The following is a 26761-nucleotide window of genomic DNA, read 5'->3' on the forward strand; positions in this document are numbered from 1 at the left end:
GTGCGGGGGCAATGTGATGGAGGGGCAGAGGGGTAGGAGAGAGGTAGTTAGAAAGACAAGTAGGGCTTTGTAAGCATCTGGTGGTCTGCAGAAACAGGATTATACCTTTTAAAAAATATACTTGTTTATTGATTTCAGAGAGGAAAGGAGAGGGAGAGTTAGAAACATCAATGATGAGAGAGAATCATTGATTGGCTGCCTCCTGCACACCCCACATTGGGGATCGAGCCCGAAACCCAGGCACGTGCCCGACCTGGAATCAAACCATGACCTCCTGGTTCATAGGTCGATGCCCAATCACTGAGCCACGCTGGCCGAGCTATACCTTTCTTGCCTCTGCAGCGCTCACTCTCTGCCCAGGCCTAGCACTTGGAGTGTGGTACCATTGGAGATAATGCAAAGGAGCCCCAGGATATATCATCATGAAATGAGAAAGCCGTTTCTTTTACAAATCTCTTCTGATACTTTCATTTGGGTATAGGAGAAAGCTGTAGCTTGGTGCTAGGCTGTCTTTAATGACCCCTAACCTTAGCAAGGAGAGCAAGTCGTAGGCTCAGAGCCTTTGGCAGCATGCATACTGAATTTATACTTTAAGAGTGTCATCCTCATATTTATATAGCATCAATCTCTTATTTATATATCCGCAAATATATGTATTTGAGAGTACATTTATTAAAGCTGGGGACAGTGAAACAAGGAAGGGCTTAAGTGAGGCTGCTTTGGCTCCCTGGGAAGTAAAGTCACAGTGACCGGAGTAAACCCAGGCAGGGCTGCTGTTGGCTCACTGAAGAGTCAGAGAAAAGGGGGTCTTGGAAACAGGTTCAGCTGGTAAGCCCAGGAGGAGCTGCCGCTGCCATTGCTCCCTTGGTTGGGACCCTTAAAACTTAGGAAGGAAAAAAAAAACCATGCCCGAGAAAGAAATGGGTAGGAATAAGCTATTTTTTACAATAAGCTCTTTTTTTTTTAAATATGACTTTTTGATCTTCCATATTTTTTTAAAAATATATTTTATTGATTTTTTACAGAGAGGAAGGGAGAGGGATAGAGAGCTAGAAACATCGACCAGCTGCCTCCTGCACACCCCCTACCAGGAATGTGCCCACAACCAATGTACATGCCCTTGACCGGAATCGAACCTGGGACCTTTCAGTCCGCAGACCGACGCTCTATCCACTGAGCCAAACCGGTCTCGGCATACAATAAGCTCTTTATAGCAAGTTTACAATATGGGCTATGATGTAAAAGCACGATTTTAAAAACTGAATTAAAATTATTTATGAGAGACATTTGTTGTTCCACTTATTTATGCACTCATTGGTTGACTCTTATATGTGCCCCGACTGGGATTGAAACAATCAGGACGATGCTATAACCAACTAAGCTACCTGGCCAGGGCAATTTTTAAATTGAATTTATTGGGGTGACATTAGTTTATAAAATGTTATGTTTCAAGTGTACAATTCTATAATACATCATCTGTATATTGTATTGTGTGTTCACTACCCAGTCAAGTATCCTTCAATCACCATTTATCTCCCCTATATCCTCTTCTACCTCCCCCATCCCCCTTTCCCTCCAGCAATCACTATACTGTTGTCGGTGTCTATGTTGTTTTTTTTTTTTTTTTTATTGATTTTTTACAGAGAGGAAGGGAGAGGGATAGAGAGTTAGAAACATCGATGAGAGAGTAACATCAACCAGCTGCCTCCTGCACACTCCCTACTGGGGATGTGCCCGCAACCAAGGTACATGCCCTTGACCGGAATCGAACCTGGGACCTTTCAGTCCGCAGGCCGACGCTCCATCCACTGAGCCAAACGGGCCAGGGCTGTTGTTTTGTTGTTTTTTTTTTTTTTTAATTCAAGTTATAAGACAGTTTATTTAGAAAGTTACAGAGGTAGTAGAAGGGAGCCAGCTGGGCTTACGGCTCAGTAAACAAGTTACAGAGGCAGAAGGGCCTTTGGCACTTAGGAGAGAGAAAGGCAAAGGTAAGGGGGTGCGGGGTGCGGGGGGGGGGGGGGTGGGGGGGCGTGGGGGGGGGGGAGGCCAGGCACAGGTGAGTTTCCCAGATGGAGAGTGTGCCTGAGTTTTTTTGTTTGTTTGTGTTGGCTTGATCTTTTTACTTTTTTACCCAGATCCCCAAACTCCATAAAGCACAATTTAAAACATATGCTTTTAAAGGAAAATAAAGTGTATTAATTAAAGGAAAGTGTGAAGGAAATACTAGTTCAGAAGATGGCAAAGCCCAGGAATTTGGGCAGTGTTGGGTCAGGTCACCAGCCTGTAGGAGCCCTCAGATTGGAAGAGTTTGTCTCCTCAGCCCGGGCCTGGTTTCTCACTAATCTCCAGTCACACCCACTGCAGGAGAAAGATCAGAGAAGTAGCTTCTTGTCCCTGATGCTTTGCATTTGGATTTTTCTCCCTGATTCTGACAGACTGCTGTGGTCTTCCCCATCTCTGAGCCCTGCTGGGTAAGGAAATTCAGAGGTTTGTGAGCCTTCTTCTGTTCCAGGCCTCCCTCTAGTGTAGGAGAAGTCTAAGGGAGAGGAAGGTAAACTGAGATAGATTCCAGTAGGGTCATGGGAGAAGGGTTGGTGTGCACAGTGGATTTTGGTAGAGATTTCAGGAGGGGGTGTGGGAGAGGGACTTGAGGGATGGGAGAAGGGAATTCTGTGAGACAGGTGAGATTGGGACGTAGGAATGGAACTGGAACGGGAGGATGAGGCATAGCCTCCTGTCAGGCTAGGCTGTCAGATGCATTTATCTCTGGGCCCAGAGTTCTGAACCTGGATCAGAATCACCAGGCAGAATTAAGCAGCTTTGAGGGTGTGGCAAGTGATATATTCTCCCAGAGCCTAATAGAATGCAATCATTCTGTGAGAGAGGTGGGAAAAAAAAAACACCCAACCACTTTCCCTTTGTGAGCCTAGAGCAGTGGTCGGCAAACTCATTAGTCAACAGAGCCAAATATCAACAGTACAACGAATGAAATTTCTTTTGAGAGCCAAATTTTTTAAACTTAAACTATATAGGTAGGTACATTGTTATTAACTTAATTAGGGTACTCCTAAGCTGGCCTTTGTCTCAAGGGGCCAAAGAGCCGCATGTGGCTCGCGAGCCGCAGTTTGCAGACCACTGGCCTAGAGAGAGTTTGGTGGTTAGGTGAGAACTCCTGCAAGATTCAGTGAAGCATTTCAAAGTTCCAGAGACACCAGAGGGGTGGGGAGCTGCTGGGGAAAGAGGCCTGAACCTCTGAACGCTCCCCTAGACTCTGGCCTCTCCCTGTGCCCTCTCTGACAGCCTGTAAAGCCTTAATAACCCAGATGGAAGTAGGGACAAGCCCACAGGGCAGAGGGACTCAGGGTCAGGCAGAAGAGCCCCAGAAATGGCCTGCAGCTCATTTCTTTTTCTTTTTTTAAAATATATTTTATTGATTTTTTACAGAGAGGAAGAGAGAGGGATAGAGAGTTAGAAACATCGATGAGAGAGAAACATCGATCAGCTGCCTCCTGCACACCCCCTACTGGGGATGTGCCCGCAATCAAGGTACATGCCCCTGACCGGAATCGAACCTGGAACCCTTGAGTCCGCAGGCCGACGCTCTATCCACTGAGCTGCAGCTCATTTCTTCCATCACGTTGGGCTTCTTGCTTGTTCATTCACTCAACAAACATCTATGAGCATGTACTAGGAACTAGGTCCTCAGCTATGCGTTTGGTGATGGGTTGATGGGTTCATTGAAAAACACAGGCTATGAGCTCTGCACCCAGGAGCTCCCAGCGTGGTGGGGAGACGACCGGACAGTGCCGAGATCATCTTGGTGCAGGATGATACTTGCTTAGAGGCATAGCATTTTGCTCACCAGTCCTACAGCCTGGCCCGTCTGTGTTCTGCCCTTGGCTAACTGCTTTATATTCTGGTAAACATAAATTCCGCTGCCTCTCTGCTCCCTCTGATTACAGAAAGCTGGAAGTGAGTAGGTCAGGGTGGGAGTAGGGAGCTGCCTCTTCCTAATAGACCCCAAGGGCGGGTGGATGACCCAGTAGATGTGTCTAATTCCAGTTTGCTGCGAGAATCTATAATAATAAAAGCATAATATGCTAATTAGACCAGGCATCCTTCCCCACGACCTTCTGGACGAAGCCGGGGCTGCGAGGGAAGCCTGGGTCCTGGGTGCCAGAGGGAAGCCAGTGCCGGCAGCCTGGGGAAGGAAGGCCTACTAGTGAACGAATTTCGTGCGTGGGGCCTCTAGCAAAAGAAAAAATAAATAGCAACTGCTGATCCCAGCCTGTGGGCATAGGGGGCGTGGCCGGGAGCAGGGGCGTGGCAGCCAGCAGCAACGCGCGCAGGCGTTACCGGTCACGCCGGGTCACGTGAGCGCGCAGGCGCAGCGTCGTGCAGCCTGTTCCCTCACACAAAGCCCAGACGCGGAGAAAATGGCGGCGGGGGTCGAGGCGGCGGCCGAGGTGGCAGCGACGGAGCCCAAAATGGAGGGGGAGAGCGGCGCGCCCGGCGCGCCAAGCGGCAACGGGGTTCCGGGTCCGAAAGGGTGAGTACTCCACGGTTTCTTGGCCCGGGTCAGGCATTTCGCGGCGCCGGCTCCGTTAAGTCTGTTGGCCGCCTCCCTCTGGCGCGGCCTCGTTCTAGGCCTTCCCCGCGGGTCTGCCGAGGGTGGGGGCGGCCACGGCCGTCAGGAGTGCAGCCGGGCGGCCCCGGGAGCGCCTCCAAGATTGCTCTTTCGTCCTAGACCTCGGGGCTCCGCTCTTCCGGTTCCTCCAGGCCGGGTCCGTCCCCGAGGCCGCAAGTCAGGCCTCTGGGCGCGGGGATGATGGCGCGGGCCCCAGAGCCGGCGATTCCCCGAGGCCGCGGCCCCCTCACCTGTCGGGTGACCTTGGGCGCGGGGTTTCTTATTTCCCTCCAAAACCCCACCCCTTTTACCTGGGGTCTCAGTTTCCCGATCGGTCAAGCGGGGGGGTGGGGGGAGGGGAAGTAGCGTGCAGGACTTGGCACGCGGTTGGCCCCGGTAAACGGTAGCGGAGGCGGGTAGGTAGGCTGGGACCGCGCGGACAGTTCCGGCCGCCGCCTCTTCCCCTCCTCGCTCCGCGAGCGCCGCCGCCCCCCCCCCCCCCCTCCGCGCCGAGTGCCTGGGTCGGAACCGCCCCTCGCCCCACGCTCTGGCTCACTCCTCCCCAGGTGTGCAGGAGGTATTCACAGAGCAATCGGGCCTGCTGCTTCGTGTTCACCCTTAGAAACAAACAGGGGAAAAAAGAGAAAACATCCGTTTCCGTGTTCTAGGGAGAGATTTTCCATCATTTGGCTGGCTACCCTCTTCCAAACTCCGTCATCTTTTTGAGTCCTGCTTGGGGCTCTGTCTCGGATCCTTGGTTTTTTAAATTTCCTTAAAGCCTGATCTTCCCCTGTGAAGCCCACTCATTCTGACTGCAGTCACCTGAAAGAAAAGCGTTTTGGCTCTGACCAGCACTGGTGGGGGGAGGAGAGGAAAAAGCTGGGCACACATTTGACTTCCCACACGTTTTTATAAATTGTAACACATATATACATAGTATAGAATTTACAGTTTTAACTATTTGAAGTGTGAGATTCGTTGTCATTAAGTGCATTCAGTGTTATGTAACCATTACTACCATCCATGTCCAGAACTTTTTCAACATCCCAAACTGTAGCCACTAACCAATAACTTCCGATTCTCCCCAACTCCTTGTTATGAATTTTCCTTCTGCCCAAATTTTTAATGTGCGTAACTACAACTTGTGGGGGTTAAAATGAATGTAGTGAAAAGCGTTTTATGTTAATGAGCATTTACTAAATACTAGGTTTGGTAAACTTAGGTGAGGAAAAAAATACGATGGTTACTGGTCCTCAGAAATCAAGAGGAAGGCATTTTGGAAATACTCTCAACACTTTATTATTGAAAACTCTGGAAAGGGATTTGTTCATTTTAGACTTTTTTCATCATCTGTCTAGGGCTCTAGGGTATCCTAGTTGGATTTCTGAGGGCCATGTTCGGAGGCCTTTAAGGTACATTTATATCCTGAATCTTTTCTTTCAAAGCACTTAATCACAGGATGGAGCGCTGCCAAATTAGTTAGGTGAGAAGTTGAATTCGTTATAGATTATATAGCGTCCGGGGTACTTTATTAAATTTCCCATTTTTCACTGTTCATTTTCAAATAATTTTGTGGCTGATTCATTTGACAAATATAACATGAACTATTAAAAATAAAAATTTACTCTGCATTGAATCCTTTTGCAGCTGGCCTCTGACCCATGCACCATTTCAGAACAGAGGTGGACAAAAACAAAGCTCGCTGTTAAAAAATAAATTTAAAAATGTATATTTAGTTTAGATTATCGGGAAGGTAATGTTTGTGTTAACTATGTTTTGCAAGCAAGAAAAAAAAATTTTTTTTTTTTTACCATTTAGAAAACTCAGGTTAAGGTAATTGATCCAAAGAGTCTTCCACTTACATGACACTACCCTGGTAACCTCTCACTAAATGCAGCCGTTCAAAGTTTATTATTTATATTTAATCCTCACAGGAGGATATTTTTTCCACTGATTTTTAGAGAGAGTGCAGGGGAGGGAGGTGGGGAGAGGGAGGGAGAAACAAATACCAAAGTGATAAGAGACACATGGATTGGTTGCCTCCTTCACACACACACACCCCTGGTTGCCTCACTCATGCATCCCAGCAACCTAGGTACAGTACATGTCCTTGACTGGGAATTGAACCCGAGACCCTTTGGTATTGGGGCCTATGCTTTAACCACTGAGTAAAACTGGCTAGGGCTGAAGTTTATTATTTAAATAATGATTTTAGAAAATATATATTTTTATTGAATTCAGAGAGGAAGGGAGAGAGAGAAACATCAATGATGAGATAGAATCATTCATCGGCTGCCTCCTGCATGCCCCACACTGGGGATCGAGCCCACAACCCTGGCATATGCCCTGACCAGGAATTGAACTGTGATCTGGTTCATAGGTCGATGCTCACCCACTGAGCCATGCCGGCCAGGCAAAATAATAATGATTTGAGTGGGGTTTTGTTGTTATTTTGGGCACTGTACTTTAAAAAGTGTTTCTATACTTGATTAAAAAAAAGAATTTTGAGGTACATTATATTCTGAGCTCTGGATTAGAATAGGGGCTCTGGGTTGTTTGAATGCCTGCAGCCATTTTTTTGCTTTCACTTTGGTCTGGGATTTTATTCATGGTTACGCAAGCGATAACAGACTGCAAACATTAGGTTGCTTGTTTTCTGGTTCTCAAGTGGGTTCTCTCATTACAGAGTTGAACGCTGAATTATTCCTTCAGTAGTCTGTAAGCACAATGCCTGTGTTTCCTCAGCCATTGCCTTGGTGAGCTTGTTTGAAAGCCTAGTAGGTATATACAACAGTAGAAAGCTAGGAGTGAATTAGTCCCCTTCCCTTCCTTCCCTTAAGAAAATGATTGGTAGGAAAATATATCACTGCAAAGTCACTGTGTGCCAAGTCTCACTTTTTAAACCTTTTACAGATGAAGGAATTGCTTAGCAAAGGTGTCATTGGGGTTTAGGTCTCAATAGTAGGACCCTACCTCTTAAGTCACCTGTATTACTGTTCCCTTAAATGTTGCGCTTAATGTTTACCAAGTTGTTATTTTTTGTTAGGTTGTTTGTTGATTCTCGCTGCATCCTCTGAGCTAGGTGGATACAGGTTATGCTGGTAAACAACCAGAGAGGAAAAGAGCTTGAGTTAATGTGGGTGGTTAAGTGGGCCTGGAGCTAGAATAGTGTTATGAACTGTGCTCTCACATCTTAACCATTTGTACGCCATAAGTGTCTGTAGACGCAAACAGTGGACCTTTTAAAATTAAAATTGTGGCATTTAACTGGTTAAATGCGTTAGAGGAACTCAGGCTTGAAAGGGTTTCTGTGAAGAATCATTTATGTAAGGAATAGTTTTAAAGGGGTAGGAGGGATGGGGATTCTTTTTCTCTCCGGAGATGTGTTTAGGGTATTAGGGTTGCCATTGCAGACTACACTCTTGATTGAAGAACTCTACAAGTAATAGTATTATTCATGAGAATGCCATGGAGGCATGAGAGGTTAGGGATTCACTGTTTTAAACAGAGCCCTAGCCAGTTTGGCTCAGTGGATGAAGGGTCGGCCTGCGTACCAAAGGGTCCTGGGTTCGATTCCTGTCAAGGGCACGTATCTTGGTTTTGAGCTCCTCCCTGGCCCCGGCCCTGGTTAGGGCTTGTGCAGGAGGCAACCAACCGATGTGTTTCTCTCACATTGATGTTTCTCTCTCTGTCTTTCCATCTCTCTTCTACTCTCCCTAAAACTCAATGAAAAAAAATATCCTCAGGTGAGGATTAACAAAAAACAAACAAAAAATAAACAGAGAATGTAGCAGTCCTTTGTGGAGTAGGAACTTTAAAAATTGTTTTAGTTGTGATCTTTTTTTAAAATACGTATATTTTTTATTGATTTCAGACAGGAAGGGAGAGGGAGAGAGAGCTAGAAATATCAATGTTGAGAGAGAATCATTGATTGGCTTCCTCCTGCAAGCGCCCCACTGGGGATCAAACCTGCAACCCTGGGCATGTGCCCTGACCAGAATCAAACCTAAGACCTCCTGGTTCATAGGTCGATGCTCAATCATTGAGCCACACTGCTAGGACCAGTTGTGATCTTTATGTATAGTATAATTCTAGTGTTGTGGAGCAGTGACATGATAAATTATCAATTTTCAAAGAATGCAGTTAGTGAAACAATTCCAAAGCATATTAGACATAATCTTATTTTAATTAAGATTAATTATGTCTAATATGGAAGGTGCTTTCAGATATTTTAGGCTTGTCTTTATCAATGTATTGTGAAATAGGTTTATAGAATTTCAGGAAGTTTTGGTTATATTGGTTCTATTTAAAACTTCGGTGCGTGAGTGGGTGTCAGAATCAGATGAAATCAAAATCATTGGCAATTGGGAATTGAGAGCCAGATAGCAAGGAGAATATTGATTGGTAAGACGTTTTAGCTAGCCTAGGTAGACGACTTACTATGGCTTCATAGTAAGTTTCTTTGAAAGATTACAAATTTGCCCTAACCGGTTTGGCTCAGTGGATAGAGCGTCAGCCTGTGGACGGAAAGGTCCCAGCTTCGATTCTGGTCAAAGGCATGTATCTTGTTTGCAGGCACATCCCCAGTAGGTGGTGTGCAGGAAGCAGCTGATGGATGTTTCTTTCTATCCCTCTCTTTCTCTCTGTAAAAAATAAATAAAATATATTTAAAACTATATGTTAAAAAAAGATTACAAATTTGTTACTTTATGTAGGAGTTACAAGTCAAGTTATTGGGGGATTAAGTTTGAAATTTAATAACTATGAGAAGAAACTTTAAAAAATAGTGTTGTATAATAGGCACGATAAACACATATTGGAAACTAGAGGCCCGGTGCATGAAATTCATGCACAGGTAGGGTCCCTAGGCCTGGCCCACAATCAGGGCCTTCCTTCATCCCACAACACCCCTGGTGGTCAGCGCACATCATAGTGAGTGATCCAACTCCCAGTCTCCTGGTTGAACTCCCCAGAGGACACTTTGCATATTAGCCTTTTATATATATGGATTTTCCTCCTCACCTGCCAAGAGTAAGCAGTTGGCCCTGGCTGGTTTCGGCCTGTGGACTGAAGGGTCCAGGGTTCGATTTCAGTCGGGAGCACATGTCTGGGCTGCAGGATCGATCCCCAGTGGGGGGATGTGCCGGAGGCAGCTGATCAGTGATTCTCTCTCATCATTGATGTTTCTTTCTCTCTCCCTTTCCTTTCCTCTCTGAAATCAATAAGAATATATATTTAAAAAAAGGAAGCAATTGGCAGATATGCTGTTTGGCAGATTTTGGTGCATGACTTTCATGTGAAGTAGACAGGTTCCTTCTAAGTCTGTTTGTGATGTGCAGCCAGCCTGAGAAAGGTCTGTTGTGAACCTGAGTGGGCAGAGTAAAGAGTTCTAGGGATCCCGAGAACTCGAGTGGCCATACCTCCCACATCTACCAGCTGGAAGTCTATTTTATGTTTGTATAGTTCAGATCTTGTAGGAAGCTGCTTTCCTTATTTTTGCTTAGGATGATACCTTCATTGGGTTCCCACTTGGCACCCTTTTATTTGGATGTGAGGGGTCTAGTTTAAAAAACACACACACCACTTTCTAATTTTTCCAGATAAGTATGTTAAAAGAAAGTCCTCCATGTACCATCCAGTGTTTGAACACCATTCCTCCCAAACACAAGTAAGAATCCTGGAATAAAGATCAGCCCTTTTATTCAGTGAAGGTAGTTTTGTAAATCATCTATACCATAGTTTTTGGCTTTTTGTTTTTTTCCATTTGTGCCATGGATCACAAATCCTCTGCTGGAATTTGTGGTTTGGGAGTCTCAGGATTCTCACTAGTGGAAAGATCAGGGTTAATGAAGTAGAAAGTATACTCAGTGCCTTGAGAACTTCTGTGGCTACCAGCCAGCTCCCCAGGTGTTCCTGATCAGTGCTTATAGGTGTTACAGGTGTCTGCCTGTGGTCAAAGGGGGCTGAACCGAACAGGAAGTTCAGGGAACAGCCTCACTTTGGCTGCGCACACACTGGCCTGTTGTCCCTAGGCTGTGGCCTGTCCGGCCTGATGTCTGGTTTCGTGCTTTGGAAGTTTGCATTTCTTGTGAAGCTTTTTTTATTTCCTAATCTAAGCTGAATTTGTATGTATGGAGCTTAGAACTGAAATGTTACAACATAGAGGCACCTAACACACCAAGGTGAAAAGTATTACAGGAAAGGCCATGCTCAAAAAAAGCATCCACGCTTCTTTGCAAAAGTTGGGATTGTTTGTGTGCTGTCTTTAATGTACCAGGGTTGCTCAGACTTTGGTTTTCCTAGCGTCAAAGTTGGGTTGTGTAGAGAATGGTTTCTTTCCCTTAAAATTTTTTTTTGTGGTACAATATATGTAAGAGTTGCCATTTTAACCATTTTAAGTGTACAATTCAGGGGCATCAAGTACAATGTTGTACATTATACCATGATCTACTTTCCACTTCCAGAGCTTTTATCATCCTAAACAGAAACTCTGGCTTGTTTAACTTAGTATATTTTCAAACGTCATCTGTGTTACAACATGTCTCAGTACTTCATACCCTTTTATGGTTGAATAATATTCTATTGGATTTATATACTACATTTTGTTCATTTTGTTCATCTGTTGGTGGACACTTAGGTTGTTTCCACCTTTAGGCTATTATGAATAATACTGCTAGTGGCATATAAGTATTTGAGTCTTTGCTTTCAGTTCTTCAGTTCTTTGGGAGTGGAATTGCTGGGATATGTAATGATTATATTTTAAAAAGATTTTTGTTTTGTTAACCCTCAACTGGAGATATTTTTCCCATTGCTTTTCAGAGATAGTGGGGTGGGAGGGGAGAGAGAGAGAGAAGAAAGAGAGAGAGAGAGAGAGAGAGAGAGAGAGAGAGAGAGAGAGGAAGGGAGGAAGGAAGGAAGATAAATCCATGTGAGAGAGACACATGGACTGGTTGCCTCCCACACACACTTGGAGTGGTGACAGGGAGTGAACTGGAAACCCAGGGAGAGGTGCCCTTGACCAGGAATAGAACTTTAGACCCTTCTGTGCGAGTGCTGATGCTCTACCCACTGGACCACACCAGCCAGAGTGTGGTTATATGTTTTTTGAGTAACTGCCACACTTTTATATAGCAGCTGTATCTTTTTTGTTGTTAATCCTCACCTGAGGGTATTTTTCCATTGTTGTTTGTGTGTGTGTGTGTGTGTGTGTGTTTTTAAGAGAGTGGAAAGGGAGGGGGAGAGACACAGAGAAACATCTCTGTGAGAGAGAGACATCGATTGGTTGCCTCCCGCACATGTCCCAACCAGGGCCCAGGATCAAGCCTGCAACTAAGGTACATGCTCTTGACTGGAATCGAACTCAGGACTCTGTGGTCTGTGGGCTGACACTCTATCCACTGAGCCAAACCGACTTAGGGCTTACATTCCCACTTAAAACAATTAAAAACACATACACACACAACAAAAGGCACTTTTATTTGTGAAGCTAAAATTGATTGGGTCTCTGTGTACCACCTCATTTCTGTTCCATGAGATCTTAATCTTTTTTTTGAAGTTTTGTGTTTTTTTTAAGAGGGAGAGGAAGGGAGAAGGGAGAGAAACATCGACGTGAGAGCAGAACATTGATAGGCTATCTCCTACAGGGGATTGAGCCCACAACCTGGGTGTGTACCCTGACCTGGTATGGAACCAGCAACCTTTTGGTGCATGGGACAGTGCCCAACCGTGCCCAATCTTTCCTTCTCTTTTCTATTTCTGTCTTGGAACTAAAGCACCTCAGGCAGGGAATTGGCCTCTTACTCCCATTTCTGTTATGCCCCATAGGAATGCATGAATGGCTGGAAAGCACACTTTTCTTGGGACCAGTTTCTTTTTTCTTCTTCTTTTAAATATATGTTTTATTGATTTCAGAGAGGAAGGGAGAGGGAGAGAGAGACAGAAACATCAATGATGAGAGAGAACCACTAATCAGCTGCCTCCCACATGCCCCACACCGGGGATTGAGCCCACTACTGGGAATTGAACTGTTACCTCCTGGTTCATAGGTCAACACTCAACCACTGAGCCTTGCCGGCTGTGCTGGGACCAGTTTCTTGATAGGTGGGGTGTAAGGGGTACACTACTGCAGATTTCTGCTCTATGGAACACTTTAGTTTAAATGTCTCATCAAAATTAATATTAGTTTTGTGTGAACTGTAACCTGACAAATGAAATACTATCTTTCATATTGTGCTAACATATGGACCCTCTTTTCTTTTTCTTTTCAATTCAGTGAAGGAGAACGACCTACTCAGAATGAGAAGAGAAAGGAGAAAAACATAAAAAGAGGGGGCAATCGCTTTGAGCCATATGCCAATCCAACCAAACGATACAGAGCCTTCATTACAAACATACCTTTTGATGTGAAATGGCAGTCACTTAAAGACCTGGTTAAAGAAAAAGGTAATGGTACTGGTGGTTGAGTAGGGTAAGAAGGTTGGTGTGTCATCTTTTCTGTGGCTAATTCCTTGGTTACTTTTTGTCAGTGGAAGCTGTCTGGGTAGAGCATGTGTTCTGTCCAGGCTTGAGAGTTAAGCCCTCCTATCCACCCTACTTTTATTTGTGGTCGTGCACCTGTTTGTCAAATAGGGTGATTTGATGGTCCCTTGGCCTATAAATGATTTTATTGGCTTAATATGATAGGGCTTCAGTTAAGCTTGAGGGGAGCCTCTTTGTGGTGAGGACATTTTTTGAATTTTTCATAATAGGTGGGAGAGGTGTTACATTTTCTTGATCTCTGTCTCTTTTTATTTTTAAGCTTTTAAATTCTTGTGGGAAGGTAGTTGTTTAAATTTTGTGGATGTCTTTCTGAGATCAAAATTTGGTAGCTGGAACTTGTGCTGTTCAGATTCTAAATTATAAAACATTAGCTTGCGTTAAAATTGTTAGACTTTCCCCCCCTAGGGGAAAATTCTTAGATTGGCAATTGGAGAGCTCATAATAAGGCCTGTCCTGTGTAATGCAGAGCGTTCAGGTGCAATCAGTAACAGCCCAGGTGTCCAAATTTGGGCTTAGGGCAGGGACAACAACAGAAGCTCTGCTGCCACCAGGAGGTCCGAGGAGGTCGGTTGCCTCCATGGTCCTCTGCCTTATCCCCTGCACACACCAGGTGTCCTCTCTTTCCCCCACTCTTATTCTGTTTCTTCTGTCTTCCTTTCTTTCCTGATTCTTGGCCCTGCTGGTGGCACTCGGCTAAAGAGATTGCTCAGCCCTGGTTTAGACAAAACTGTTGATAGAGAACAATTTGTCTAATGCCTTGAGGTCTCCCCTCACCCCACAACCCCAAGGGAAACTGAGACTCAAATTACTCTTAAATGCAGGGGTTTTTTTTGAAGGACTGAAAGGCCTTGGGTGTTTTGTTTTTGTTTTTTTTGTGGGTTTTTTTTTTTTTTTTGAGCATTCATAATGAAAAGAGATTTGAGCTTGATTTGTCAAATGATTAACATTTCAGTGACAGAGATGCCACTTGGATAGGTTATTTTGGTATGTGTATGGTGCTCCCAGCATTGGGTTTTGAAAATATAAATGGCCCACTGCCATCATTGTCCCATCTTTCAATTTGACCATGACATGCACTAGGCATTGGAACTTCTTTGTACAGTTATGTATGCTGTTCCCATGTAGTATTATTCCAGATAATATAGATGGAAAATGTTTTGGTGCGAGATTTGTTTTCCTGCCTTGATCAGCCAAATCATTCCTGCCAATGCTCCTAGGGCAAGAGTGAAGTTTCTTCTTTTTGTCTGAAGGGCGTGTCATGTGGCATCCCAGATGCAGTGTTCTTGGTTTTTGGGACTGCTGCTTCAATATAAGTTTAGAATTTCTGTACGGTAAAGTTGGGTCTCATTCGAATTAGTTTTTGGAATATCCCCAAATTTGTGTTCTTGTGATTTGGTTGAACCACTGAATGGATACTTCCATTGATAATAAGGTATAGTAGTTCCAAGAACCAGGAATGTGGCTTTGAAAATGCAGAATTTTGTAAGAGATTGCAGGCCAAATTATTTTTTCACTTTAAGGAGTGTGTGAACCAGTTTTTGGGACATGATGGTTAAAGTAGGTGACATTTTTACTGCTTTACCATTCAGTAATTCAGTTTTGGAAGCCTTAAAGCTGGTAGCAGCAGCAGCCATGACGTTTCTGGATGTAGAAGCAGTTCACCTCAATTTCCTATTGAACTGTATTAAGTGTGGAGCCAGCCTGGTGGTTTATTTGGATACTTCCAAACTGGTTCTCATATTCCTCTGGCATACTGCTATGAATGCCCTGGCTCAGCCCTTTCAGTGTATTTTTGGTGGTGTAATTTAGAATTACAGGTGTGCAGTAAATTAGTTATTTTTAACAAACCTTAAAATGTTCTTGCTTAGATCTCCCCTGTACAGGTTAAATTACTTTTCCATTTAATTAAATTATTAGCTATGTTAGATTGTGAATAAAGGATTCATAAGAGTAAGGTAATATTTTTTATGGTAATGCTTATATACAGTATGTGAACTCTAAAAAAATTTACTGTTTGCATACATATGACTCCTTAAGAAATGTTCTTACTCTTTTTTTTATGTTTTCAAAAAACTATATATTTTTAAAATAATATTTTTATTGATTCAGAGAGGAAGGGAGAGGGAGAGACAGAAACATCAGTGATGAGAATCATCAATCTACCCACTAGGGGTCAAGCCTGCAACTGGGGCATGTGCCCTGACTATGACCTTCTGGTTCATAGGTTGATGCTCAACCACTGAACCACACCATTTGGGTTCATAATATTTTATTCATGTCTTGATATACCAAAAATAAGTTTACCAGGTATACTGGTTAATAATGGCGGATTTTGTAATAAAAGAAAACATGATAATTTCCAGAGAAACATCAAAGGTGCTTTATTCAAGTAATGTCCATGCGTTGGCTACACATTTCCCCCATCTTTCAAGTAATTTGTGGATACCGTCCCAATAGAACTTTTCTTGTTTTGAGGAAGACCATTCAGAGACCCAATTTTCCACTTCTTCGTATGTTTTGAAGTGCTGCTCAGAAAGTGTGTGTGCCATTGATCAGAACAAGTGGTAATCTGAAGGAGCAAGGTCTGGTGAATACTGCGGGTGGGTTAATACTTCCCTGGCAAGATTTTTTAACATGTCTTTAATGGTTTTGAAGTGTGTGATGGTGTGTTATGAAGCAAAATTACTTTGCCGTGTCTTCTGGCCCATTCTGGTCATTTCACGATCAAAGCATGGTTCAATTTGATTATTTGTTGTTGGTAGCTATCAGTATTAACGGTTTCACCTGGTTTTAGAAGCTCATACTACACCACACCTTTCTGATCCCACCAAACGCAGACTATTTTCTTCTTTCCGAAGCAATTCGGCCTTGCAGTCGATGTTGATGGTTGACCTGGATCAACCCATGATTTTGTGCGTTTGGGATTCTCAAAATAAATCCACTTTTCATCGCCAGTCACAGTTCGATGCAAAAAAGACTTCCGTGCCATTGAAGCAACATTTTACTGATGACTTTACAATTTTCCATTTGTCTTTTGTTCAGTTGATGTGGCATCCATTTTCCTTCCTTTTAAAATCTTTCCCATTGCTTGTAAACGACTGGAAATTGTTTGCTGAGCAACGTTTAATCTTTCTGCTAGTTGTTTTTTAGTTTGACACACATTTTCATCCTATAATGCTTGTAATTATTGGTCATCAAACTTTTTCAGTTGACCTGGACGTTCTTTGTCTTTCACATAGAAATCATCACTTTTAAAGCGTTTAAACCAGCGTTCACAAGTATCTTGAGATGGAGCATGTTCACCATAAGCTTCCCGAAGTATACGATAACTTTTTCTTCAAAATAAAGTAATGAATTAAAACTTCCCGCAAATGCTCTTTTTTTTTTTGGCACGAAATTTGACATTTTTAAGGGTAAAAATATGTGTTAACACCTTCAGCAAATTTGACATAAAAAGTTTTGAAGCTTGCTGTCAGTACAACAAAATAGCATACATATCAAATGCATTTATATCAACATATGTGTAACTCCATCTATTGAAAAAAATCCGCATTATTAACTGGTACACCTAGTAAATAGTTATTTGAAGTCTGAAATATTTATGTGAAATCCGTTGCAAATATGTTTTAAGGTTTTTGAAGACTTGTTATTGCACAGGGAAGGAAAGTCAAGGGTAAGTGTCTGAGAGACACATCCTAAAAGCATTAGTCGCAAAATGATCTCTACTATGGGCACAACAGAGATTTGGGCTGTCATAACCCAATCACTCTATCAGTCTGCATTTTAAGAGTCTCTCCCTGATGAAATTGTCCTGTTTCAGAAAACTAGTGGAATAATTTGTCCTCAAGATCTGAATAATGTTATATCATTGCAGCACCGTCTTAACTGCCACGTCTCAGAATTAAGGTGTAGCAGCTCTGAGATGGCAGGACAGGAGCTTTCTAAGCCTAATCATTAATCATGCCTGAGACTGCCTCACGCACCACTCCCTAATTCCCTGTCTTTCCCCTTCTTTGACATCAGTGTATTTTATAGTACTCGTCTTGAATTTTAGCATTTAACAGCATTCTGGAAGATCCTACTAATAATTCATGTATTATGTCAACGGGCCACTTTTCCCCTGGCTTTTTCAAAACCCTTTGTGGGATCACAGCTTATTTGGTGCCCAGCTTTTTTTGGTGGCACTGTCATGAAATCAACATTGCTGATTTTTTGCTCACCCCCACAATATCAGTTAGAGACATGAATTAAAGCGTTTCACAGTCCTTAGAATTGAATGCCCTCTTTCCCTGAGCTTTCCCCTTCCTGTTCTATGGGACACAAGAAAGGTTTCTATTGTCCTTCCTTTTGACTATGCTTATTTTTTATGGAGATAATGCATGGGGGGAAAAGTGGCAGCTCTGAAGACCAAATTGTTACTGGATTAAAAAAACTTTTTTTGAGAGCCAGTGTAATATGAAATTTGGAGATAGCCAGACCAAGTTTGAGAGTGACTTAATGGTCTCAACAGCTGTCTAATTAGGATACACATCTTAAAGTGTTTGTCCATAAGGACTGGGCAAAGAAGTAAGATTTCTGTGAGCAAAAGATGATCTTGGGTATTTTTTTAAAAATATATTTTATTGATTTTTTACAGAGAGGGATAGAGAGTCAGAAACATCGATGAGCTGCCTCTTGCACATGCCCTACTGGGGATGTGCCCGCAACCAAGGTACATGCCCTTGACCGGAATTGAACCTGGGACCCTTCAGTCCGCAGGCCGACGCTCTATCCGGCTGATCTTGGGTATTTTAAACTTAAGCAGTGTTGTGCTACATTATTGGGAAGTCCTGTATAGAAGAAGAAAGTTTGGCATGGGGCTGCTTGTTCTCCTGGCCTAACCTGGGAGCCAGCAGGACTGAGCTGCAGCAGCAGTTAAGCACAGAGCACAGTGTGAGGAAGAAAAGGAAGGTCAGTGATGTAGTTTACTCTCAATCAATCCCAAGTTAGCAGCAGTCAGTTTAACTTATGTAAGCAAAGATTTCGTTAAGCACTTAATCCTTCTATTTTTATTTAATGCATCACTTCAAGTAAATTTTAAATTCCAGCTAACACAAAACTAAGTCCCAGAGGGCATGTGTAGTCCAGTAGAAGGTCTCCAGTGCCTCTTGGAGATGATCTTCATGGAGGGTCTATGGAGCAGAACTTACTTTCAATACTCTTCTGCTGTTACCACAGAGTCAGAAAGAAGAATGGTCTCAATCAGTTTCTAACTTGTCTATAAATTAATAATCACTGTGTAGAATAATTATTTTGCCATATATAAGAGAAACAAGCTATAAATATAAACAACCTATATATGTGCCTGTATCAGTGGTCGGTAAACTGCGGCTCGCGAGCCACATGCGGCTCTTTGGCCCCTTGAGTGTGGCTCTTCCACAAAATACCACGGCCTGGGCAAGTCTATTTTGAAGAAGTGGCGTTAGAAGAAGTTTTTTTTATATTTTATTGATTTTTTTTTTTTTACAGAGAGGAAGAGAGAGGGATAGAGAGTTAGAAACATCGATGAGAGAGAGACATCGATCAGCTGCCTCCTGCACAACCCCCACTGGGGATGTGCCCGCAACCAAGGTACATGCCCTTGACCGGAATCGAACCTGGGACCCTTCAGTCCGAAGGCCGACGCTCTATCCACTGAGCCAAACCTGTCTCGGCAGAAGAAGTTTAAGTTTAAAAAATTTGGCTCTTAAAAGAAATTTCAATCATTGTACTGTTGATATTTGGCTCTGTTGACTAATGAGTTTGCCGACCACTGGCCTATATATATTAAACAAGCCTTTCCAATTCAAATATGTATCCTGTGTACCCTTCCATTAGAGTGTCTACCTTATTATGAGGTGAATATGTTTGATAACATGCCCTGGTCTCCTTCCCCCCTTTAAATTATAGGCCTTTTTACATATGAATTCTCTTCAGTGACTTGGACCTCAGTACTACTCTATTTTTTATTTTTATTTTTTTGGTCCATTTCAGACTTGAGCAGTAAATGAAAACAGAAACAAATACTCCTTGTGGTAAAAATGCATTCAGAAGTGTTAAATCAAAGTAGCTCCAAGGACTGCCTAAATTTTGGTTTGTTCATCTCTTTAACCTCTTGGTACCTTTTATTCTTGAGGCAATATATATGTATTTTTTGTTTGTTTGTTTTTTCTCCTTTCTTGAGACAGTATTTTTAATAATTCACCTAAATGTTGGTAAAAAATGATTTCTTGGAGCATTTTAAAGTAAAGGTAGGTGATAACATTTGGCATTATTAGGCTTTTCGGAGTCATAGTTTTTTCCTGCAGATATTTTGATTTTTTAAAAAAAATATATTTTATTGATTTTTTACAGAGAAGAGGGGAGAAGGATAGAGAGTTAGAAACATCGATGAGAGAGAAACATCGATCAGCTGCCTCCTGCACACTCCCCATTGGGGATGTGCCTGCAACCAAGGTACATGCCCTTGACCGGAATCGAACCCGGGACCCTTCGGTCCACAGGCCGACGCTCTATCCACTGAGCCAAACCGGTTTCGGCAGATATTTTGATTTTTAAGCTGCAATAGAACTTGTTTTAGCAGTCTCCTCTTGGGATTACACCCATGTTCAACAGTGGGTGTGGGGAGCAACAGTAATTTTCATTAATACCTGTGAATTCCATTTTTGTGACACTGTTGCTACAGCCAATTTATGAACTCTGCCTTCAATTCTGTGATCTGCACTGGTTGATTGGTTCTTTCATTTATTTCGTTGAATGATGCCAGATTAATAGTTAACAAATTTTGCCTTGAAAGTTTTGTTGATAAGTAGAATTGACAGGTCTTGCTTTATTTAGTATTTAGAGCTAAAGGATCAGTAGTCTTTTACAGGCTTTGTTATAATCTTCCTATAGGGAAGTATAAATTAGCATCTGTTGCAGAGCCTGTGAGAAGCTCTGCAGCAGTTGCTAATTGATGATCCTTGGGAACAGCACTGCTCACGCTAGAGCCACAGTGACTGCCTCACTTATGACTAAACTGAGAGGAGGGAGGGTTAGTTTAATGTAATTGAGGGGGGGACTTTTTAAGCAAGGGATTGAAGGTTGGGTGTGTTTCATCACTAGAATGTTAAGTGTGAAAAGTCCTAATTTCTAAACCTGGCTTTTGTTAAAATGGTTATGACCATGGAGAAAAGTTTGGTTGGGACTTGGCTTGGTTTCTAGGTTGCAATGACATCTTTTTGATAAAGTGTCTTTATGGGCACAGACTAGAAACTGTCCAAATGCAACAGTATTTGACTTTTGACAACAGTTACAGTTGTCCTTGAGTTAGATATTGTGATTCTTTTATTTATTTTTTAAGGTTATTAGGCAGTAGTCACAATCATAGCTCATAGCAAATAAACTTGGGTTCTCTATTCATTGGCTTGACACTACTTGGCATTTTCATTTAAGTGGAGACAAAGGGCTGTTGGTCCTCAAATTGCTGCTGCTATTGAAAAAAAAAATGGCTTAACATGGCTTCAGGAATGGCCACAACTTTTTTGGAATTGCTTTACTTTTATATGGGTGAAATAAAGACAGTTTGTATGACTGTCCCTTGTCTGTGGTCATTTTCAGTTTGCCCCTCAACAACGTTACATTTACTAGTTGCTCCTGTTTCCTTTCTTCATCTTTGCACTGATTCTCCTTCCTGTTTTGTGTAAAGTCCTGGTTTGGTAAACATTTCGGGAAAGGACAAGGAAGGCAAGGCTGTAGACTTAACTTTTGAACACTTGGCTTTCTTGGTGTCAATGCCATGCAAATATATTAATAAATATGCCTTTCAAATTGTTAATTTAAAAAAGTAATTTTATTTTACATTTAAATATCTCCTTGCAATATTTTAAAATTCAATAATTATTTTAATGTTTTTTGAGCAAAGGAGGTAGAATAGGCAGGACTTGTTGTGGCCATTAGGAGGGTTATTTTTACTCTTGTAGTGCTAAACCAAACTTGAAAACAGTTGGAGAAGGCTTTACCATTATAAAAATAATACTTTAAAAAATAGCCTGTTTAGAGATTTTCTCCAAATTAACCCTTTAAATTTCTGTGTGCCATCTTCAAGTTCAGCAGCCATTTTAATGGTTGACTTGATGGGTTTTAACATCTGGTCATGGTGGTCATGAGTTGGCAATCCAAACCTTTAGGAAAATCTGCAGAACCTTTTGAAATGTTTTGTTTTTCCCCTTTTGTGTAGATTAGAAGCAAGTGAGTCTGTTTAATTGTTTAGTTACAAACTGAGTTCCTGGGTTTTTTGTTGTTTTAATTTCAAAGAGGAAGAGGGAGAGAGATAGAAACATCAATGATGAGAGAGAATCATTGATCGGCTGCCTCCTGCACACCCCACACTGGGGATTTAGCCTGTAGCCTGGAAATATGCCCTGACCAGGAATTGAATTGTGACCTCCTGGTTCCATAGGGCACGCTCAACCACGGAGCCTTGCTGGCCAGGCCAAACTGAGATCTAAATTTGCATTTAATCTGTATCCTTTATTGAGGAAGTTGAGAAAGCAGCAAGAATAAAACCTGGTTTAATGGACTGAGGAGAATCCAGGTGCTGCTCTGGTGTTGTGATTGAATATTCAAACATCCTACTTCTGACAGTTGTTGGGCCCACTGCTTTGTGCAGGACCAGCTACAGAATTGGTGGGGTATAGAGCAAAATGAAAATGCAGGAATTTGTTTAAAAATTAGGAATTTCAAGACAACAGTATTAAACCAAGCACGTGGCTCTTCTAAGCGCTGGGCCCCTGGATTATGCAGGTTGCTTACCCATGTAGCATGCAACACCATGTGTAAGCCTTTGAGCATGTACACATCCTTGATATAGCATTTGAGCTCAGTCTAGTGGCATTGCAATTTGTGTGCTGTTTACTTGCTTTCACTAGTAAGAGTGTATGTGTAAAACTTTTCCCTTACCCAGAAAGTGAATCACGCAGACTTCTTTCCTATAGTTTTGGATTGCCTCTAGTCATGAATGAGAGGTCCAGGCAGGGAAATTGATAAGGAAATCTGTTTGTGGTGGGAGGAACATCAAGGACATTGTTAATGAGTTTCACTTACCTTTACTGCACACCTGTAATGCCTAGTTCTGTGGTTTAGAGAATATGGAGTGTTTCTGGGCTTTCTTATAAGGCAGAGGCTCCATACAAGGTTGCTGATGATTGTTCTAAATTCCCATTGTTTTCTTGGCTTTTCTCCCTTGGTTTATGTGTCGTCTGGAAACTGATTTGTAGTTGGTGAGGTAACATACGTGGAGCTCTTAATGGACGCTGAAGGAAAGTCAAGGGTAAGTGTCTGAGAGAATTTCTTCTGTGGATTTACTACATGAAAAATGTAACTGTATGGTGGCGTGGAATCGAATGAAATCAGGAAGGCAGTGAGTGCTCATGTTATAGTAGCCATGTTTGATTTTGCCAAACATTTGAGTGGGGTGGGAAGGGATTTGCAAACGGGAGTCCTGCTTTTCCAAATGGCTGGCCAAAGAGCTTTTTGGTATTCTGTTTGGATGCCCAATTTTGATAACTGGGGACCAATCGTAGCATTGTCTCTTTGTTAACAGAGGAATTGGCTGTGGGCTGTGTGTGAATTATGCATGGAATTTTAGCGGTGGTATATTAATGTAAAACGTGTGTTCTTGTCTAGAAAATGTTACTCTTGGTTGTTTGCTGAATTTGAAAGTTGTGTGAACCAAAGATTCCGAAAAGATTGCCTTTTTGCCAGTAAATTGTAAAACAAATATTTAAAATCTGAACGTTTAAAATTGGCCTCGTTTAAAGAGAAAATAAACTATTTTCTGTTGTGCAATAGAATGGCTTAGAATAATCAAAAGGATGAGCTCAGTTTATGGAAGGGATGGATTTAAGAGGAGTATGGTAAGGAATTGATTGAGTACAGAGGGAAGCAGATCTAAAGTTTGTGTGATTTCTTGGAGAACCTGAATTTAGGTCTGCTTATTATAACTTCAGCAACTCTAGTGCAATGCTGGTAACGTGCAGGAAAAGGAGATAATAAGGAGTCCAGCTCTTAATAAGGAATGCTAGCCAAGACACTTCTGTCAGCTTCCTCTTAGAAGGGTTAATTAAAAACAACAACCTAACTTTGTTACATAAATCATTTTTATAACTGTCATTGATATTTACTATTTTTTTCTTTTCTTTTCCCCTTTCCTTGCTCTTCTGATTGGTCTGTGGCTTCTTCCAAAGGGATGTGCGTAAGTATTGTCTAGTTACTTATTGGCAATTGAGCCTTCTAAGTTGTAGGACTGGTTTCACTGATTTCCTTTTGACTCTTCTTAGCGTTGTTGAATTCAAGATGGAAGAGAGCATGAAAAAAGCTGCCGAAGTTCTAAACAAGCATAGTCTGAGTGGAAGACCACTGAAAGTCAAAGAAGTAAGCGCTTAAAACACTGGATATCGTTTGTAATTGTTAAGTTGTCACACTATTAGGAGTTAGGAAAAGACAAAAATAGTCCTGGGCTATGTTTTATGGAGCAGGCCAACCTGATGTTGTTTTTCTTTAATATATGTTTGTTGATTTCAGAGAGGAAGCGGGAGAGAGATTAAAAACATCAATGATGAGAATCATTCATCAACTGCCTCCTGCAGGGCCCCCCACTGGGGATCGAGCCTGCAACCGGGGCATGTGTCCTTGACTGGAATGGAACCTGGGACTCTTTAGTCCACAGGCCGAAGCTCTATCCACTGAACCAAACCAGCTAGGGCCAACCTGTTTTTGTTTTTATTTCAGAGAGGAAGGGAGAGGGAGAGAGAGAGAGAGAGAAACATCAATGATGAGAGAGAATCATTGATTGGTTGCCTCCTGCACGCCCACTACTGGGGATTGAGCCGGCAACCTGGGCATGTCCCCCTGACTAGTATCAAACCCGGGACCCTTCAGTACACAGGCTAGTGCTCTATCCACTGAACCAAACCGGCTAGGGCCAACCTATTTTTTAAAAAATATATATATTTTATTGATATTTTACAGAGAGGAAGGGAGAGGGATAGAGAGTTAGAAACCAATGAGAAACATCAATCAGCTGTCTCCTGCACACTGGGTATGTGCCCGCAACCAAGGTACATGCCCTTGACCGGAATCGAACCTGGGACCCTTGAGTCCGCAGGCCGACGCTCTATCTGCTGAGCCAAACCAGTTAGTGCCCAACCTATGTTTTTCATGAAAAGGGTCAATCACAGGCTTCAATAGGCACTTCTGTAAGAACTTTGAATTAGTGGCTGAGTACATCCTGAGTGACTGCTGCCTGTCTTCTAACATCTGTGATCTTAGACCAGTCTGCCTCATGTTCTCAGAGGCATTCAAACTGAGCCTGTGGTTTTCTATTGTTTTTAAAGGATTCTATACCTGTAGTTTTACCCAGTTTGACCCCTATTCTTGGCCCTCCTTTTTTCTTTTTTAAATTGAGTTTGTCATGACTCAAATCCTCTTTCATATCTAATCCAAATCAAATACCTTCTCTCCCTTGAGGAATAGGGTTTGGGTTTTTTTAAATTTATTTTTATTAATCCCTCGACTTTTTTTCAATCTTCACTTGAGGATATGTTTTATTGATTTTTACTTAGAGGGGGAGAGAGTAAGAGAGAGAGAGAGAGAGAGAGAGAGAGAGATAATAAACATTGATGTGAGAGAGAAACATTGACTGGTTGCCTCACACGCTCTCCAACTGGAGAATGACCCTCCACCTTTTGGTGTACAGGATGATGCGCCAACCACACTGGCCAGGGCCCTCCTTGACTTTTTTAAAATCTGTTTTTCTTGGAGGAAGATCAGTATATTCAGAGCTCAGGGAGAAAGTGTGGTAGGGTTTAAGTTCTCTTGTGTGTTGAAGGTGATACAGAAAAAGACAGAGTTCAAGAATAGTGTCAATACCAGAGCTTATTGTTTACTTAGTTCAGTTGAGAGCTAAATTTTACATCCTTTCTTTCTTCCTTGTTTCTTTGGCTGGGATTCTTCCTGGCCTGGTGATTTAGTTCATTTGAATTTCTTGTTAAAATTTTTGAGAAATGCTTTCCAAACTACCTCTCAATTTCTGAAAATTTGGGGATATCGCTTACAATGCGAGCATGTGTTTAGTTGCTACCGGGTCAGTTAAATATAACACTTCTGTGCTCGTTTTAGGATCCTGATGGTGAACATGCCAGGAGAGCAATGCAAAAGGTGATGGCTACGACTGGTGGGATGGGTATGGGACCAGGTGGCCCAGGAATGATTAATATCCCACCCAGTATCCTAAATAATCCTAACATCCCAAATGAGATTATCCATGCATTACAGGCTGGAAGACTTGGAAGCACAGTATTTGTAGCAAATGTAAGTAAATGAAACAGTGTCTGAAGTAGAAAAAAAATCAGAACTTTATGAAACAGTCTTATCAATGTGTTATAAAAGTAGGTTTGATGTTTGGGAAGAAACACTTACCAGAGGGTTATGTTATATTCTTGACCTATTTTTTAAAAATCAGCTTTGGGATTAGGCTTTGTTCCCTAATGACCACCGCAATCATAAGTTACAGGTTTGACTGTGGTCCCATGGGGGTGGTGGTTATTAGTGTTTATTACAAAAGCGGTGGCTGAGTCTGCATTCTTGGTGGGTTTATTTAGGTCCAGGGTGAAAAAGTTTCTGAGCAGAGATTATGTACTGACACATTCCCTCTTGTGTCTGGGATAAATGGTAATGCCTTTGTCATTTGCAAAGGGAAATGTTTTTTATAAAAGAAAGTGGGTGGGAAGGGTGAGATGACACATTCTGGGGAGGCTTTTTTTTTTTAAAGTTTAAATAAAAGCATTACTTTGAAATGTATGATGACTTAAGCTGTTCTTCAGAGAAGAAACAGTAAATGGCAGTTAAGGCCAGGCGATAAATCCTATTTGGGAAATTTTACTGCAGTCCATAAGTTTTTAGGACATAATTTTTCTAATGCTTGTCTCCAACCAAAGCGTGTTGCATGCATGTAATACAAACGATGATTTTCTTAAGATGTCTACATTGAGATTTTCTTCCCCCTTCCTGATTAGCTGGATTATAAAGTTGGCTGGAAGAAACTGAAGGAAGTTTTTAGTATGGCTGGTGTGGTGGTCCGGGCAGACATTCTTGAGGATAAAGATGGAAAAAGTCGTGGAATAGGCACTGTTACTTTTGAACAGTCCATTGAAGCTGTGCAAGCTATATGTATCCTTTTATTGGATTTCAACTCTTGGGGAATAGTAATATAGGCTTGTGTGGGGAAAGTGGTTAACTTTGCATATATCTGTTTCCTGAGTGACTAGAGGGAAAGTATTTTTGTGGAATTGGAAAAGTTCTCCGTAATGGAATTGATCTAATCCTGTGTAGATAAAAGGGCTGGTTAGAAAGTAGGCACATTCCCATAAGTGGTCTTTTCCAATGATTTCTTTTTAGAGGAGTCTGGTTTGAAATGGGAAGCCCAATGAATGTGCCACTGGAGGAAAATTCGGTTATTTCACATATAATAAGCCTTTGCAGGGCCCTATTTCCAGTGGATTGACATCATTCTGTTAGAAGCATTTCTCTCTCACCATA

The 26761-nt window shown here is 42.2% G+C and overlaps 1 protein-coding gene across 4 annotated transcripts in view; it reads left to right on the plus strand.

The window, feature by feature from the left end:
- Positions 1-4390: 4390 nt before the first annotated feature.
- HNRNPM (heterogeneous nuclear ribonucleoprotein M) overlaps positions 4391-26761 on the plus strand; it is a 45981-nt gene continuing 23610 nt past the window's right edge. The window contains exons 1-7 of one of the 4 annotated variants that reach the window (XM_079770915.1): positions 4391-4549; positions 12900-13069; positions 22441-22493; positions 23410-23417; positions 23503-23596; positions 25343-25534; positions 26239-26392. In XM_079770915.1, coding sequence (XP_079627041.1) covers positions 4437-4549; positions 12900-13069; positions 22441-22493; positions 23410-23417; positions 23503-23596; positions 25343-25534; positions 26239-26392 — 784 coding nt within the window. In that variant the 5' untranslated portion in view covers positions 4391-4436. Of the gene's footprint in view, positions 4550-12899; positions 13070-22440; positions 22494-22554; positions 23597-25342; positions 25535-26238; positions 26393-26761 lie in introns of those variants that run through there. The other 3 variants (XM_079770913.1, XM_079770912.1, XM_079770914.1) reach the window with 3 other exon arrangements.

This window comes from Cnephaeus nilssonii (genome assembly GCF_951640355.1).
Source record: "Cnephaeus nilssonii genome assembly, chromosome: 5".
Taxonomy (NCBI): Eukaryota; Metazoa; Chordata; class Mammalia; order Chiroptera; family Vespertilionidae; genus Cnephaeus; species Cnephaeus nilssonii.